The 18,977-nt window shown below is 36.7% G+C and overlaps 1 protein-coding gene across 1 annotated transcript in view; it reads left to right on the top strand.

Annotated features, from left to right (window-relative positions):
• Positions 1-18,977, top strand: part of Pir (pirin) — a 148,966-nt gene that overhangs the window by 93,662 nt on the left and 36,327 nt on the right. Inside the window, exon 8 of the mRNA XM_004635072.2 lies at positions 12,532-12,614. Coding sequence (XP_004635129.1) covers positions 12,532-12,614 — 83 coding nt within the window. The remainder of the gene's footprint in view (positions 1-12,531; positions 12,615-18,977) is intronic.

Raw genomic sequence — 18,977 nt, 5'->3', positions numbered from 1 at the left:
TTTCTATAGTAATTATTTGATCTATTTTCATTTAAGCAAATGTTTCTTTATTAATTATTAAACTTTAGCTCTAACAGGTCAAATGGATACCCTTATTCAGGTGTCATCCCCTTAGAACATCTTTAAAAGTTGATCACCCCCCACCACACATACACATACATGTTGATCACCCAGTTTGGAATCTTTCCTCTGGAATTCATTCATATGGCTATTTTTTTTACCCACCTGGAAGACCCACTCCAAATCTCACATTGTCTCTCCAGCCTTCTGCGGCTGTTCTCACTCACCTTAGCTTCTCTATTCTCCAGCCTCTTGCAGAATCTCTGTTGTAATCATTAGGTCATCACATGCCTCCTTTCCTGTGAGAATCATGTTTACTCTCTCCCACTGTTGCCAAATCCTTTAGATTGTTTCTCAGATCTGTTTCTAATCCATCCTTAGCTATTTCTACTCTCCCAGTTCAGATTGTAACTCATTTTCACTTAGACTGTTGTAGCAAACTCCTAACAATGTATCACATCTTCAGTCTTGCCCCTTCTAATTCACTCTGTTTACTTCCAGAATTATTTTTCCAAGACACAAATTTGATGATTTTACACACCCTCTTCAGTGAATCTCATCTCCATATGGATGAGCCTGCCATTCAAAGATTTCTTTGATTGAAAACTACACTACATTTCCATCATTTTATCCAGAAGAATGATTGAGCAATGGTAGAAACTTTACAGTTTCTCTAGAAATGCCAAGTTATATTTATCTTACCTATTTTCCTTTCTAGAATGCCCCCTTTTCTATCTTTGCCTCTTATAGGCCTCTGCAATCCTGCTTTGCTCAAGTCTTATCTCTCCGAAAACAAATGCCTGAGGTTCCTAGGCCTTAATGAACCTTATTGTTCCTATTTTCTCAATAAACATATGGTAACTTGTTACTATGTTTAAGGGTCAATTTATTTTCTATGATTTCATCTGTGATTCTTTTACTTATTTTTAACCTTTTATTTATTTGGTACGGGACTTGCTACACAGCTGGAACTCATAGTGATCCTCCTGTCTCAGCCTTCCTAGCACTGGGAATACTGGCTTGCACCACCACACCCAGTTTTGGTGGCCAACACGGCGCTCCCAGGGTTCTAGGGCCTGCATAGCATGTGGTACCAGGTGATCAAGCCTGACTCCCTGTGCTTGCCGGACAGGTGCTTAGACCACTGAACTATCTCTCTGGCCTTCATCTGTGACTCTTAGTATACAGGATATCAAATTTATCTACCTTGAAGATTCCCCTACTCCATTTAGAACATCTTTAAAAGTTGATCACCCCCCAACACGCATACACATACACACACACACACATACTCCTTGTTCACAGCTCAATAGCTATTATTCAACAGCTATCCAATTTACTTATCTCTAGAGATTAATTCTATTATTTTATGTGTGCATATCTCATTTGCCCCAGTGATATTTTGAATTATTTGTATACAAGAAATCTGCTTTTTCCTTCTTTCTGTTTTTCCATTGTACTGGGCAATTGTAGGTACTCAGTACTTGCTAACATGAATTACTAATGACACTTAATAATTTTTCCAAGCATGTTTACTTTCTATAATGTTTTAAAAAGCTTTTTAAACAGAGTGCAAATTAGAATTAAAACAGAAATAATTACAAGTGATCCTCTGAGAAGTGTATATTTATCTCAGATGCCCGTTTTTGGATTGGGTCTTTCAATTTGAGGGGTCTGATTTTTATAAATTCTTTTTATGCTCAAGATATAAGGCCTTTGAGGGACAGTTGGCTATAATTTTTTCCCAGTTTGTGAGTTTTCTTTTTATTCTGTTGGAGAATTGAAGTGAAGAAACTTTTTACAAAGATTAGATTCCAGTTGTTGATTTTCATGTAACAAAGTAATATGAATTTCACAGTATTTGTTGTAATACATAGTGTTATCTTCCAACCAGTTATTCATATTATCAGATATATGCATGTAAAATGGGAACAAGAAAGAAAAGGAGAAATATATAAGAAATTAAGAAGAGAAAAAGGAGAAACAATTGAAAAAAAGAGATGAAACAAATTAACGCATTAACTGCTTCATCCCATAGATCAGCAGAAATACACAGTACAGTTGTCTAAACTCTCCTGCTTTACATACATAGATGAATCTCTTTCCCTAACTCCCTCTCCTGTCCTTCTCCTCAACTCAGTAACTCTTTCCTTTTGAGTAAGTTCATTCCCTTTTATCAGTGTCTATTGTACCCTTAGGATTCTACTTTTCTCTTTCAAGTTCTACCACTAAGGAGACAATACAATGTTTGCACATAAAGATCTGATCCTTTTACCAACAAAAGACTCAAATTTATCCGGTTTTATAGCTGAATAGACTATTCTCCATTGTGTAAAAATACCATATCTACCTTATCCATTCTTCATTTGATGGGTATCTGGGTTATTTTTAGGATTTAGCTATAACAAATTGCATTGGTATAAACATGGGTGGACATATATTGCTGTGGTGTGAGGTTTTCAGGTCTTCTGGAAAAACACCCAGGGTGGGGGGGAATAGCTGACTTGCACAGGATCTCCAATCCTAGCTTTTGAAGGAATCTCCACACTGATTTCCATAGTGGTTATACCAGTCTGTACTCCTACCAACAGTGCAGAAGGGTTGCTTTTTCTCCACAGCCTCGCTAGCATTTGTTATTGGTTGATTTATTGAGGTTAGCCATTCTCTCTGGGATGAGATGGAATCGCAGTGTTGTTTTCATTTGCATTTCTAGAATAACCAATGATTCTGACCATTTTTTTCGTATATTTACTTAGCATTTATATTTATTCCTCTGAGAAGTGTATGTTCATCACAGATGCCCATTTGTGGATTGGGTCTTTGAATTTGGCGGTCTGATTTTTTTAATTCTTTATATGTTCAAGATAGAAGGCCTTTGTCTGAGAGACAGTTGGCTATAATTTTTTCCCAGTTTGTGTATTTTCTTTTTACTCTGTTGGAGAATTGAAGTGCAGAAACTTTTCAAAAAGATGAGATCACCGTTGTTGATTCTTGGAAGTATTCTCCATGCAGTTTGGCTTTTTTTAATGAACTCTTTACCTACCCCTGTGTCGTTAAGATTTCTACCTACATTTTCCTCCAGAAGATAGTTTGATGGATGGATTGATTTTGTATTTAGTGTAGGGTCTACAGAGTCTCACTACACATATTGGACTTGTAGTGTTCCTCCTGTTTTCAACCTCCCAAGTGCTGGGATTACAGGTGTGCGCCACCACATCCAGTCTCAATCACCATCTCAGTGTGTCCCCGGATGGGGCCAGCACAGCATGCGAGGGATCGAACCCCGGTTCCTGCACTCTGCCTAAGCATGCGCTTTAGTCTGCTAAGCTATCTGGCTGGCCCTTCCTGCAGAATATTTAGTGTTTCTGTTTTAATACTTAAATCTGTGATCCATTTTGACTGTAGCTTTGTGCATGGTGACAGGCATGGGTCTAGTTTAAGTCTTCCACATGTAGAAAATTAGTTTTTACAGCACCATTTATTAAAGAGGCTATCTTTCTTCTAGTGAGCCTGTTTGGCTCCTTTATCAAAGATAAGGTGGCTGGGTGTGTTTGCAGTTGTGTCTGCATCTTCTAATATTTTCCACTGATACTCAGGCCTGTCTCTATGCCAGTACCATGCTGATTTTATCACAATAGCTTTATAGTATAATTTGAAGTCAGGGATTTTGATACCTCCTGCCTTTCTGTTGCTTCCCAGGATTGCTTTTGATATTCTGGGTCTCTTCTGGTTCCAAATGAATTTAAGGTAAGTTTTCTCTAGCTCTTTTAGGTATACTAATGGTATTTTATAATTGCAATTGCATTGAATCTGTATAGCAATTTTGGGAGTATGGCCATTTTTACAATGTCAGTTCTTCCTATCCAGGAGCATGGAATATTTTTCCATTTTCTCAAATCCTCTTCAATCTCTTTTCTCAGAGTACCATAATTTTCACTGAAAAAATCTTTTTAACTTTGAGATATTGATTTCTAAGAATTTCATTTTTTGTATGTTATTGTGAAGGGCATGGTTTCCCTAATTTCTCTCTCAGTGTGTTCATTGTGTGTGTACAAAAATGATACTGATTTTTGTGTGTTGAGTTTGAATCCTTCTACGTTGGTGAATGTGGTGATTAAATCTATAAGGCTCAAGTTGCAGTATTTGGAGTTCTCTATGTAGAGTATCATGTCATCTGCAAATAACAGTTTTACTTCTTCCTTTCCAATCCTTATTCCTTTTATTTATCTCTCTTGTATAATATCTCTGGCTAATGTTTCCAGAACTATATTGAATAAGAGTGGAGACATTGAACATCCTTGTCTTGCTCCTGATTTTAAAGTGAAGGCCTTCAGTTTTTTGCACATTTAGTATAATGTTGGCTGTTGGTTTCTCATAGATGGTTTTTATCAGGTTATGATATAGACCATCTATTCCAATTATCTGTAGAGTTTTTTTTTATCATGAATGAGTGTTTGATTTTGGCGAAACCTTTTTCTGCATCTATTGAAATGATCATGTAGTTTTTGTTCTATTGATGTGGTATATTGTAGTTTTGGATTTGCGTGTTGTGGGAGACCAATGCTTGGCCTCATACTACAGACTGCTGCATTTGATCTGTTGTCTTGTGACCATCCCAGAGCTAAGTTTCTGTTTCCCCTCCAAGCCATTTCCCAGAAGTCACATGCCTAATCTCCATTCTAGAGACCACCCCCCAGTGCCTAATGACCTGATGACGTGTAATCACTCCTCCCTCTTGTTCCCTGTTTCCTATAAATTCGCTGAGACTTCCTTGAATAATTGGGGCTTGATCAGAAACTGTCTTGCCTCCATTTCTCATGTCTCCTGTCCCTATTTCATCCTCACTCCCCTTCCAGGATCCTCGTTGACTAACCCGTGGATCGGATCAGCGTATGTTGAACCATCCATCTTAGGATAGTTTCCATTTGATCATGATGTATAATCTTTGTGATGATTTGATGCATTCTGTTTGCTAGTATTTTTTGAGGATTTTTGTATCTGTATTCATTAGAGATTTGCCTGCAATTCTCTTTTTAGTTGGAGTTTTCTCTGATTTTAGAATGAGAGCAATATTTGCCTCTAGGAATGAGTTTGGGAAAATTGCTTTCCTTTCAATTTCATTAGAGTTTGAAAAAAGCTGGCATTAAATCTCTAAATTTCTTGTAGAATTCTTCTGTGAATCTGTTGGGTCATGGGCATTTCTTTGTTGGTAGGCTTTTTTACATTACATTTTCAATTTCATTTCTCATGGTTCAGTTATTCAGAGTTTGTGTATCTTCTTGACTCAGCTTTGGCATTTCATATGTGTCTAGGAAACTTTCCATTTCCTCTGTATTTTTCATCATGTAAAAATAAAGATTTTGGAAGTGGGTATTAATGATCTTCTGAATTTTTCTAGGGTTTGTAGTGATTTTTCCCTTTTCATTCCTTATTGCATGAATTTGAATTTTTTCTTTATTTTCTTGAAGAGGTTGGCTAGGGGTTTATCAATCTTATTTATTATTTCCAAGAGCCAACTCTTTGATTGATTTATTCTTTGTATTGTTTTCTTCATCTCCAATGCATTAATTTCTGCTCTGATCATAATAATTTAATGACTTCTTTGGGCTTTTTGCTTGACTTCCTCTTCTTTTTCTAGGAGTTTGAGGTGCAGCTTAAGATCATTGCTTTGGGCTTGCTCTGCTTTCTTAGTGTGTGAATTTCCTGCTATAAGTTTTCCTCTTAAGACAGCTTGCTTTGCATCCCACAGGTTTCAGTAAGTTTTATCTGTATTTTCCTTTGATTGTAAATATTTTTAATTTCTTCTTTAATTTCATCTGTGACCAACTGGTTGTTTAGGGAGTTGTTATTTAATTTCCATGTTTTAATACTGTTTTTTAGTTCCTTTTGTCCACAATTTCCAGTTTTATTGCACTGCAGTCAGATGGTACGCATGGGATAATGTCAGTTCCTTTGCATTTAATTAAGAGTGCTCTGTGTGCTAGTATATGGTCCATTTTGGAGAATGTCTCATATGCAGCTGAGAAGGATGTATATTTTGTTGTTGCTGGGTGAAACACAGTATAAATGTCTACCAAGTCAATTTCTTCACAAGTTTGGTTTAGTTCTATTATTTATTTGCTGATTTTTTGCCTAGTTTATCTATTCTTTGTGACAGTGGCATGTTAAAATGCCCCATTGTTATTGTATTATTGCCCATTTGACTTTTCATGCCTGTTAAATTTGTATTATGTAAGTGGGTGCTTCTACACTGGGTGCATATATATTTATTATTGTTGATATTGTCAGCAACCAGGATAGCTACTCCTGATTTTTTCTGATTGCTTGTGGCTTGGAGGATTTATTACATCCTTTGACTTTTAGTCTGTGAATTTCCTTTTGAGTTAAATGTGCTTCTTGTATGCAGCATATTTTTGTGTTTTGTTTCTTAATCCACTCTGCTAGTGTGTTTCTTTGGATTGGTGAATTGAGGCCATTTACATTGATGGTTAAAACTGATAAGTACTGGCTTATCTTTGTTGTGTTATTTTCCTGTTACAAGTTCTGTAATTTTTCCCTCGTTCTAATTACTTTCTCTGTTTGTTGGACCCCTTCTGTTGTTCTTGAAGGTTTGATCACTCTGTCTCTTTCTACAATATCTGTCAGTACTCTTTGTAGGTTTGGTTTGGTGGTCATGAATTTCTTCAATTGTTCTTTTTCCTTCGAGGGATATTATTTGCCATTTGAATTTGATAGATAGTTTTGCCAGGTATGTCAAGCTGGTTTGCATGTTATTTTCCTTTAAGACCTGAAATACTTCACTTTAAGCTCTTTTTCATTTGATGGTTTGTGTTGAGAAATCTGCTATGATTCTTATGGACTTACCATTGTAGGTGATCTGTTTCTTCTCTCTAGCAACTTTTAGTATACTACTCTTTCGCTGAATTTCTCAGATCTTGATTATTATGTGTGCAAATGTAGATTTATTGTGATTATGGCTGTGTAGAGTTCTATTTGCCTCACTAACTGTCAGGTTCTTTTATCATGTTTGGAAAATTTTCTGCTAGTACTTCTGCAAATAGTCTTTTTATGTCATTTATCTTGTTCCCTGCTGCTTCATTGACACCTATTTTTCCTATATTGTTTTTCTTTGCATTGCCTTGTAGCTGCTGAACTGTTATTTCTCGGTTCCTTGTTAGTTCTAAGAGATCTATTATTTTTCGAACATCAGCTGCAACATAGTCTTTCAGGTCTGAAAGTCTCTCTTCAGTTTCATTCAAGCAGTTTTTTTCAGCTTTCAATGGAGTTCTTTATATCCCAGATATCTGTTTTAATCTATGTCAAGTATTCTTTTCTATTTTTTAATTTTTTAATTTTTAAATTAATTTTAATGAGAAAGAAATAGCAATGAGACTGTTTCAAAACAGGTTCATAGGACAGGTACAATAAATATATTGCATAGTGTTGTCTTCACAGCAGTTGTTGATATTGTCAGCAACCAGGATAGCTACTCCTGGTTGCTGAGTACAAGATGCAGATATGATATCTTGCCTAAACACTATTAGTACAAATCTTTCTTCTCATTGAACTAAGAGAAAGTAGCAATGTATCTATCCTAACTATTTTGTATATACAGATATGTATTTCCCACTACAAAATGGTCCTTCATTTATATCCCTCTTTTTTGTTTTGTTTTGTCAGAGATGGGTGTTCCATTGTAATTCAAATATTGTAGGTGGGTGCATTAGGTAAATAACACAATATAGTTGAATAGTCCACAATAGTAGTGGGTTACAAAAGCTACAACTCTTGTTGCGTAGGTCCTGCTTTACCTTGGTCTTAACCATCCAACAGAAAAGTATAAAAATGAAATATAAGAAGTAAAGCCATGCTGTTATGTTGAGCTGTAAGGGACTCAGGTCAACAATTTCTGACATTGCCAGTCAAGCAGAAGACTCAATACTATTATGGGCTACTGAACTCTTTTAGAATATTTTGCTGAGTTTACACATCTATAATATTCAAATAATGGAACTTAACCAAAAAAGGGAATACAGATCAATGTTCATTTTGGATCTGTGTATTCAAAATGGTTAGGATAGATATATAGTTACATTCTCTTAATGAATAGAGTGATTTATTCTAATGGTGTTTGTAAATAGGATATCATGTTTGCATTTTGTATAGCAATGAAACACTAGGAAAAATGTATGCAATGTGTTATTATTGAAACTGTCCTACCAATTTGATTTGAAACTGTCTCATTGCTATTTGTTTATCAATAAAATTATGGGAAAAATAGTAGTGGGTTATCAGCAGAACTGCCAATGTCAGAAGTTGTTGACTTGAGCTGTTTGCAACTCAGCTTATTAAAATGGTTTTACTTTTTATACCTTGTGGTTATATTTTTCTGCTGGGTGGTTAAGACAAAGATAAAGCAAGACCTATATAACAAAAAATGTAACTTTTGTATCTGACAAGGTCAATCAAGTCTCCTCAGGATTTACCCTGAAACCATGTACAGAAATTTGTAGATCTTTTGTCAAAGTCAGTCATCTGGATGAGTCACAGCCATTGCTTGACCGATTTGCTCTCTGTGAAAGCCTGAGAGAATGTTTTCTCTCTAGGTGACTCTCCTTAGGCACACTATACATCATTGATCACTTTTCTCTCTGGCTTCATAATCTCCTTGGACAGAAAATTTGGGACACTACTGAGTTCTAGATATTATAGTACAGGTTCTCTTATGTCCTGAGTTCTCACTGACCTTGAAGGGCTAGGAAGAAAATATTGGCTATCCTTGTAGCCCTTCTTTTTCTCTATTTTTTGGTCTGCAAACTTAGGTTGTTAACCATCCAGAAGAGAAGCTTAATGACATTATTACCCTATATATAACATAGGCAGTTGAGCTTAACATCACTGTGTGAATATCAAATGTCTTAGACATAACATGGAACAGGTATTTTCCAAAAGTCATTGCTATTCTAAATTTTAATCCCTATAGAATGTGAAAAAAGAATTACAAATTTTTAAAGAGAAATTTAGAAATCTAACTATATACAACATTGTAGTGGGACAATCCTCTGACATTATGACATTCTTGACCCCACTCTTTTTTAAATGTATTTTAGTACAAGGTCTACAGGAATTTCACTACACAGATCAGACTCCTAGTGATTCTCCTATTTTCAGCCTCCCAAGCACTGGGATTACAAGTGTGCACCACAACACCAATTCAATCACTGTCTCAGTGCTCCGCGGGGAAAGGGTCGGCACAACATTCCAGGGATTGGACCCCAGACCTTGTGTCTGCCTAAGAGGGCACTTTAGTGTGCTGAGCTATCTGGCCAGCCTTTATCTCATGCATTCTAATTCTTTCTTGTATTGTTCATTCAGTGTTTCCACTGTTTTTCTATTCTCCTCTATTTTTCTATGTCTTTAGCTTTGCTGAGCAATTCTTTCATGATTATTGTCCTTTCTTTTTGGACTTGAGACATTATTTCTGCTCTTATTTCTTCTATCACCTGATGGATTTCTTTCTTTTTCTTTTTTTTTTTTTGAATTTTGAGTACTTTTCTTTTAACTTAATTTTTTAACCACTGATTTTTTAAATTAATTTTATTGAGAAAAAATTACAATGTGACAGCTCCAAAACAGGTTGGTGGGTAAGTTACAACAATTAATACATTGCATATTGTTGTCTTTGTGTAGTCATTCATAGCACAAGATGCAGACATGATATCTTGTCCAAACACTATTAGTACAGATCTTTCTTATTGAATTAGGAGAAAGTAGCTATATATCTATTTAACTATTTTGTATATACAGATACAAAATTGTCCTTCATTTATATCACATATTTTGTTCAGTTTTGTCAGAGATGGGTATTCCATTGTCATCCAAAGATTTTAGGTGCATGAATTCAGCAAAATATTCCAGTACTTCACAATAGTAGTGGATTATCCACAAGACTGGCAATGTCCGAATCCCCACATGTGGGTCTGATGACTTGAGCCTTCCATAGCTCTGCATATAAACATGGCTTAACTTTTCATACCTTGTTTCTACACTTTCCAGCAGGATGGTTAAGACCAAGGTAACGCAAGACCTATATAACCAAAAAAATGTAACTTTTGTATCTGTCAAGTCCCCTCAGGACTTATCCTGAAATCCTGTACCACACTTTGCAGATCCTTTGTTAGTGTCAGCCATGTGGATGACTCACGGCCATTGTTTGACCAATTTGCTCTCTCAGAAAGCCTGAGAGAATGTTTTCTCTCCATGTGACTCTCTTTAGGCACACACTACATCACCGATCACATTCCTCTTTGGCCCCATAATCTCCTTGATCAGAAAATTTGGAGCACAACTGAGTTACATGATGTTATAGTACAGGTTCTCCTATGTCCTGAGTCCTCACTGACCTCGAAAGGCTAGTGCCAAAATGTTGGCTATCCTTTCACCCCTTCTTTTTCTCTAAATTTTGGTGTGCAAACTTAGGTTGTTAACCCTCCAGAAGAAAAGCTTATTATTGCCCTACAACATAAACAGGTGGGTTTAACCTCACTGTCTGTCTGAATATAAAACATCTTAGGCATAAGGTGGAACATCTTTTAAAAAAACATTTAATTGAGATACAGTCTGGCCATAATTGATATGTCATGACAAGCAGTATGTGTTTATAAGACCAGAATGACAGGCATTCTAAGCCTGACCTTGCTATCACACATTGCTATCTTCGGTGCAGTCACTCAGTTCACAGGTATCAGCATACATAGTTAGTCAGGGTAAGAATCTGACCAAGTAACTGCTAGTTTCAACAACCTGCTGATGGTTCTCAGGATCATTGCCTTACCCATCTAGTACATATCAAACTATGGCTTTGTCCCTGTCATGTTTCCTAGCTTTTCTCCTTGCCCTCTTTTTGTTGTCTAATCCTTAAGTTCTCGCTTTCCTTTTAATTGTGTCATACCTTTCTATTTTTATTTCTTCTTTTGAGTTCTCATATTAGGGAGACTATACTATATTTACACATGTGGGTCTGTTTTAATTTGATTATGTGTATATCTTCAAGTGGAATCCACTTAAATATAAAGGCCCCGAGTTTATCATTTTTTATAGCTGAGTAATAGTCCATTGTATAAAAATACCACATCTTTTTCATCCATTCTTCAGGTGACAGGCATCTTGGTTGTTTCCAAGATTTGGATATCACAGATTGTGCCGCTATAAACATAAGCACACATATATCAGTATGTTATGATGTTTTCAGTTCCTCCAGGAAAATTCCCAGTAGGGGGATAGCTGGTTTGAATGGAATTTCCTGTCCAACTTTTCTAAGGAGTCTCCACACTGATTTCCATAATGGTTGTACCAGTCTACATTCCCATCAGCAGTGGAGAAGGGTTCCTTTTTTCCCATAGCCTCTCCAATGTTTGTTATAGTTGATTTGTTCACGATAGCCATTCTTTGTGGGGTGAGATGGTAACTCAGTGTTGTTTTAATTTGCATTTCATGGATGGCTAGTGATGTAGATGGATTTGTTTCTTTACTTCCATTTTGATCATTTCAGAAATTTCATGTGCATGATTTCCAAGTTCTTGTATGTTCTTGTCTCCTGGATTTGTTCTGGGTGAACTAGAGGATTGAGATTGCCTTTTGCTACTGTGTTTTGGCATTTTTAAAGCTTCAAATATGCCCAAAGTCTGCCAAAGTTCTTAAATGGATTAAAGAAAGCTTAGTGCCTGCTACAGCTGGGCCCACAGATTGCAGCTGTTCTGCTTCCTACAGGCCACTCAGAGTCCTCCTAAGTTGTTTTGTGTTTTGTTTTGCTTTTTGACAGAACTGGGGATTGAACTCAGGAACTTGCGCTTGCCAGAGAAGCGCTTATTCTACTAAGCCATCTCTCTGGCCCTGACTCCCTCCCTCCTAAGTTCTTAAAAGTTTGGAGTGGCATCAGCAGAAGTTCCACATCTGAGCCCTTGACTCAATATTCCTTGATGGGATAATATTACCATCAAAACCTGTAATGGTTATGAGGTTGTCATTCCTGAGTTGTTTTGCAGGGTGGTTGTAGCAGTTCTCAGATGCTGCACTGTTCTAAGTGTTGGTCCTGTGTTCTATGAACACAGGATATAGCTCTAGATCACATTCTCACCTTCCTATGATGTTTATAATTTACATAAGGATACACTCATATGATATGTAATGCCAAGCTCATTTCCTGTCCATTGAACTATTAGAGCATGCCATTTAAAGTGCAAATGAGAACACAATGCAAGTTCATGTCTCTGTTCCTTGTTGCACTGAACACCAACCAGTTTTAGACTTCAATAATAGCAGAGAGAATTGACTAAGATTTAGGGAGATTCTGAGTCTGTTAGCTCTGAAATTGAAACTAATACTATGGTGCTAAGCATTTAATCAAATTTGTAACTGTAGGATGAATACACCATCTTAAGTATTAAAGGTAGTGGGTCACCCTTTTTCTAGGGCCTGATGATGAGCAACAAAAAATAGAACCTCATCACACAGCAGTGCTTGGGGAAGGTGACAGTGTCCAGGTGGAAAACAAGGTAAGCATTAAATATTTTTAAACTAATTAAGATGAACTTTCTATAGATTTACAGCAAAATGTGTAAGTGTCCACAGAGCTGAACAGTTTTATTTTCTTGTGGAATTAATTATGCTACAGGTTTATCAGCCTGTTTCATTAATTTCTATTTCTATTATTTTATATTTTATTTTATTTGAGACTGGTTCTCTTTATGTAGTTCAGGTTGGCCTTGAATTCACTAGGTAGCCCACGTTGGCCTCAAACTCATTGGGATGCTCCTGCCACAGCCTCCCAAATTCTGGGATTACAGGCGCGTGCTAGCATGCCCATGCAGAACTTTATTTATACCAATTCCTAATCTTCAGGGATCACCTGAAGTCTTCCATTGTTTACTCCTAGTCCCAGTTGTTTGATTCTGGAAATAACACATCTTCCTTGTCTCTTAGTTTTCTTATTTTATAAAGTTGATTAATTTTGCTTATAGCATAAGTGAAAATGAATCAGCCATATGAAAGCATAAATATAGATTTGCATGCATACTTACACAAAGCCCTTAGAAAATAATACCAATCTGGAACTGAGAGGAGTGTATGTTAACCTTCCTAGTAGCTTTTGATGAATCCCTGCTTTAAGTAAACGTTCTAATATCTGCAGAGTCCTGAGAGTTATTTTTCCTATTTCCATGTTTCTGTCTCATGTCTATTTCATCCCACTGAGATCATTCACATTCTTGTAAATCTAGTAGGCCTATATGATCATTTTGTATCACTAACTAGGAGGCTTGTGGAGCTAATTTTGCAAAAGCTCCTGAAAAAATTAATTTTCAAAAGCAGAGATGAGAGCTATTTCAGTCTAAAGGTGACTGACAGAAAGGTAGTCTAACTCACTCTGGCCTGCTGACCCTGGCATTATAGAACGCAATGAATTTTAGAGATTATTATATCATAGCTCACCTTTTTGGCAGCTCACGTTCTGCTGCCTTAATCATCTGCAGCTCTTCAATGAACTGTGAAGTAAACAGAAGAAAAATCTCATGGGTATCAGATAAAATGTGTATCTCAGGGTCTATGCTCTCTATGATTAGCTTGGACCATCTGAAACTACCTCTTTGACCTACGAATGCGGCAAGTTCACAAGGTTCACTCAAATACAGAAAAGAAGCATGTACCCTATACAAAGGCTAAAACCTACTAATCTCAGATTGGTTTACCATGTTGTCTGGTTTAACTTGGCAATCTCAATTCATCCTGTAATATAGCAATACATATAATGAACACTGGAAGCTAAAACTGAGTACCAGAAAGAAGTGATGAGGGGAGTCAGAAAGACAGCTGGGAATAGAGACAAATCAGCTGAAACCATCAGTTCATTGGCAAGTAGCTCTCCTGGCTCGAGAGACCTTCCATTCTATATAGTTATGTCATTTTTCTATGTAGAACCATAGCTGGTTCCACCAAAACCTCAGAAAGATTTTTATCAAAACTGATATTTAATAGAATAATCATGGTTGTTTGTAGCCACAGGGTAGTACAAAGTCCCCCTTAGATTATAACAGGAAAGAAGTTGTAAAGATTCATATGCTTGCTTTGTCTTCTGTTTGCAATGAAACATTAGACATATTTTTCAACCTCTCTGAACTTCATTTTTTGTCTTCAAAATTGAAATAACTGGGGCCAATTACATGGGATCATTAAGAATATCTGACATTACATATGTTAGGAATCTACTCCAGATATAGCACAAGGGTCAATAAATGATGCCCAGTAGGCCAAGTCCAAATGTGTTTTCATACATACCTCATAAAGTTTTATTGGACCAAAGCCCATACACATCCATTACTGTTTTGTCTATGACTTTTTACATCATAAAGGGAGAATTGAATTGTTGGCACTGACACAACCCACAACGCTTTATAAGCTCTAACCCCGTGTAGAAAAATTTTTCCCAATCCTAGTGCATGGGTATAGTACAGGTACACTATAGGTACTCAGTACTGAACCAGAAACTGAATTTAACAACAATCATACCACATACATGTTATTTAGTGAAGAATCAGACCCTCACTTTCAGGCTTAGGAAACATAATATTTCTGGTAGAAAAAGGTTCCCAGATAGAACTAACTTTAGCCTGAGAATGAATAAGGAAGGAAGGTGTGACCTTCCGGTATTGTAATAACTTATAGGTAAGAATGAGAAAGTGATTTAGTCCCTGTCTTTTTCCTATGTCTGCTTTTCCTGCACTTTCGCTATAGCTCATGTCTGTGTTCTCTATGGTCATGCTCATCTTCCTGGTTAAATAGGAGTTTAGGCAGTTTCATCATGAGACTCTCAGGGCAAGTGAGGAGGGCAAGAAATGAAAGAAAATCAGGTCTTCCCTCTTCTGCAACTTTCCTTGCTCTGTTAGCATTTGAACTCTCTCAGGCTGGTACATGTCAGCCTACAGGGACTCCTAACTTTCTCACTCGGAGTGAAGTGTCTTTTATGACCATTATTCTGAAGTCTGCCTAGAGCAGGTGGCAGTGGTAGGGATTTGCTTTTTGATCAATTTGAGAACCTTTGGGACGGACCCTTTCAATTGTTGAAAGAAGCCCAAGACACACTGAGATAGCAGTTGAGACTGGATGTGGTGGCGCGCGCCTGTAATCCCAGCTCTTGGGAGGCTGTAAACAGGCGGATCACTATGATTCTGATCTAGCAGTGAGACCCTGAATACCCTGTAGACCCTTCCCTAAAAAATACAAAAAAACCCCCAAAAAACCAAACCCTAGAGACAACTGTTTTGCTCATATTATGGGCCCTGCACAATTCTGCTGCACTACTCTGCTAATTCTTACATTGGAATCAACTTTAGGCTACTCTGGACATTTACTTCTGGGCTGGTACCATTCACTCTGGAATAGCCTATTTCTAGGGCTAAGGCTTCCAGTGATGCTTGGGCTCCCATTTGCCTGCAGGATGATGACTGCCTGATGATAGCTCCATGGTTAGAAACACATAAGCTTGAAAGGAAATGCCCCATTTCATCTGCAGCTGCATGTGTATACTACTGTCCTGGTTTGATTAGCAAATTCACCTGTAGTAAAATGAGCTAAACTATCAGTTCCACATTGGCTGTCATCAAAACCATCCATACTTGAGAGTAACTGTACTTAGACTGGTGTTCTTAATGGAGAGCTCATTAGAATAATAAAGCTTAACATTTGATTAAATATAGCATTTGGTCAAAATAACCACTGAAAGAAAGAAACAAAGCATCATATGAAAACTAGAGACAGGGCCAGCCAAATAGCTCAGCATATTAAAACACCTGCAAGCTGGCACAGGGGCTGGGGATTCGATCCTCAGGCCTGCCATGCTGGCCCTGCCCCTGGGACGCACTGAGATAGCAGTTGAGACTGGATGTGGTGGCGCGCGCCTGTAATCCCAGCTCTTGGGAGGCTGTAAACAGGCGGATCACTATGATTCTGATCTAGCAGTGAGACCCTGAATACCCTGTAGACCCTTCCCTAAAAAATACAAAAAACCCCCCAAAAAACCAAACCCTAGAGACAACTGTTTTGCTCATATTATGGGCCCTGCACAATTCTGCTGCACTACTCTGCTAATGCTTATTTATACGTAAAAGGTTCTGATTAAAAAATCACTGATTTTATGAAACTAGTAACAAGTAATTGTTTTATCTTTCCATTGGCCCAAAAAATATTATAATGAAGTCTAGTGAGAACAGTTGGATGCATTTAAGTCAGGCTGAAGTCCAATTTCCTAGGACAACCTTTTCAGGTAATATATCATTAAAATAAATGCAACTCTATCAAAAAGATGGCCTTACATTAGTGGTCAAAGTCCTATTGTTATCTCAAATTTTATATTTAGGATCACATTGAGTCAGAAAATCATCAATTAGAAATTTTCAAGAGAGTAAGTGAATCACAGGACTTTCTTCTGACTTTCACAGGACTTATTCATTTCTTAGTGGCATCAGTGGAACTGAAAACAAATTTGAAAATAACAGACAGTAATGACCAATTTTAAAAACTGAGTTTTTATGTAAGCTGCAAAGAGCCTAACTGTAAGCTCAGAACTCCACAAAGGTGCCCTGAAATAAGAGACATGGTCTAGATGTAACAAAGATTATGAATTTTAGTGGCAGTAATTGTGCATGAACCAGTGTGTGGGCCTCTGTTACTTTTGAATGAGTTTTCTCCATCAAATCTCATACAAGAATTGACTTAGAATTACACCATGTCTTATTTCATTCTCTTTGCTTTTGTATGATTTTCGTCCTTTGACACCATTAGAAAATTCACCAAGATAATATGGCTTTGAACCATATCAGTGCTCCAGTAAATACCCAGAAAGATGAGCAGATTGTGTCAAAGAAGACTGCTTAAGGAAAGCAAAACATTATACATTTATGAAAAGAAAAAGACATAAAACAGATCTGGTTTACATTAGGAAAGAGGAGCCACTCAGAGGTTAAATTGTGGAAAAGTCATTGAAAGAAACTTGGCACATTCTCCAGATTTCTGCAATGATAGAACACCCATCTTCCCAACTCCTGGAAGTTTGATAATTTTTCATTTCAGAAAAAATATACATATTTTCTCTTATTGTCCAAGTAATAATGAAAATTCATCATTTCATTTGAGTAATATGATAAAGCACAAAGCTTTTATTGCTAAGACTTTATCGTTCCAAAATGTGTAAACTGTAGAGTATGTTTGGCACTCACGTAAGATCTTCCTTCTGAGTTAAAAATTTATATTCCTAGGAGTCAACACATACACTATATAGGAGGTTAGCTTCTTTACCCACTTGTAACCCCTAACATTTTTTTCCATGATTCCTGTGCCTACAGATCAAGCAGTCCCCTTGTGCTCTGCAAAAAGCAACCCTTAGCACAGTGTTAAGTTACAGCCTCTTTTAGAGCAATCTAAACATAATGTCTCCTGTTTCTATTAGTGCATATTTGCAGTACATAGTGTTTGCATTCCTCATATGAAGGTGGTACATGTACATAACACATCTTTTTTGGGAGACAGGGCTCGCATAGCATGTGGTGCCGGAGATAGAACCACCGTCTCTGGGTGAATGCCTAAGCTTAACTAAGCAGGCACTTTAGACCACTGAGCTATCTCACCGGCCCCATAACTCATCTTAATTCTGTTTATATCCCCCTCCCTTCTGTCCCCTCTGGGCTGAATTTTCACCTTCTATCACTCTCTCCATCTCTTTTTTTTTACTCCCATGATGTATCTTTTCTTTTCATTTATATTTTGGGTCTCTTGCATAGGAGAAACCATGCAATATTTAAGTTGTGTCTGTTTTATTTTGCTTAATATGGTCTCAAGGTGCATCCATTTTCCTACAAATGGGTGAAGTTTAAACTTCTTTGTGGCAGAATAGTACTCCACTGTGTGTAAATAGCACAGACCAAAATTTAGTTATGGTCACCTGTGTCATTATGAACATGGTATCCATGTATTGCAGTAATTTTTTCAACACTTTTAAGAAGACACCTAGGAGGGGAACACCTGAGTCAAATACAATTTATGGTTTTAGATGTTTGAGAAACTTCATACTGATTTTCATAATCATTGTACTGGTTCTACCAACAATGAAGAAGCCATCCCCTGACCCCTACCTCACTAGCCTTTGTTGTTATCTGATTTCTTGATAATAGCCATTCTTTCTGAAGTAAGATGAGTCCCAGTTGTGCTTGGATTTACATTTTTTAAATATCCAGATAGGTTGAAAATTATTCAATCTACTGATCTCCCATTTGTATTTCTTCTTTCGAGATGTGTCTATTAATTTCAGTTGCCTGTTTTTTGATTGGGTTTTTAAATTTGGGGGATCAAATTTATTTTAGATTTTTCACATTCTAGATAACTGAGAGAATAGCCAGCAAAATATGTTTTCCCATTTTGGAGGTTGTCTCTATACTGTTGTTTCCTTTGGTGTGCAGAAGCTTTTTAATTTGATGTGATCAATGTGATTGCATTTGTTGCATCGTTTTGTTTGCACGTTTGGGGTACTATTCAGAAAGTACTTGCCTATTCCAAAGGTTTCCCACAGATTGTTTCTGTATTTTTTCAAGTTTTATTTTTTATTTTTTTCATCAGTTTTTTTATTTTTTTATTTTCCATCACATATTGATATGTTAAACTTTATTTTTTTTCAAAGTTTTATTGATAAACAGATAGCAATGAGACAGTTTCAGATCAAATTGGAAGTAAAGTTTCAAGAAATAATACACTGCATATATTCTTCTTAGTGGTTAATTGCTGTACAAGAAGAGGACTTGTGATCCTATTTACAAACACCATTAGAACAAATCATTCTATTCATTAAGAGAATGCAACTATATATCTATCCTAAC

This window comes from Octodon degus, unplaced genomic scaffold (genome assembly GCF_000260255.1).
Source record: "Octodon degus isolate 3935 unplaced genomic scaffold, OctDeg1.0 scaffold00069, whole genome shotgun sequence".
NCBI lineage: Eukaryota > Metazoa > Chordata > Mammalia > Rodentia > Octodontidae > Octodon > Octodon degus.
This window is presented reverse-complemented; position numbering and strand designations above follow the sequence as displayed.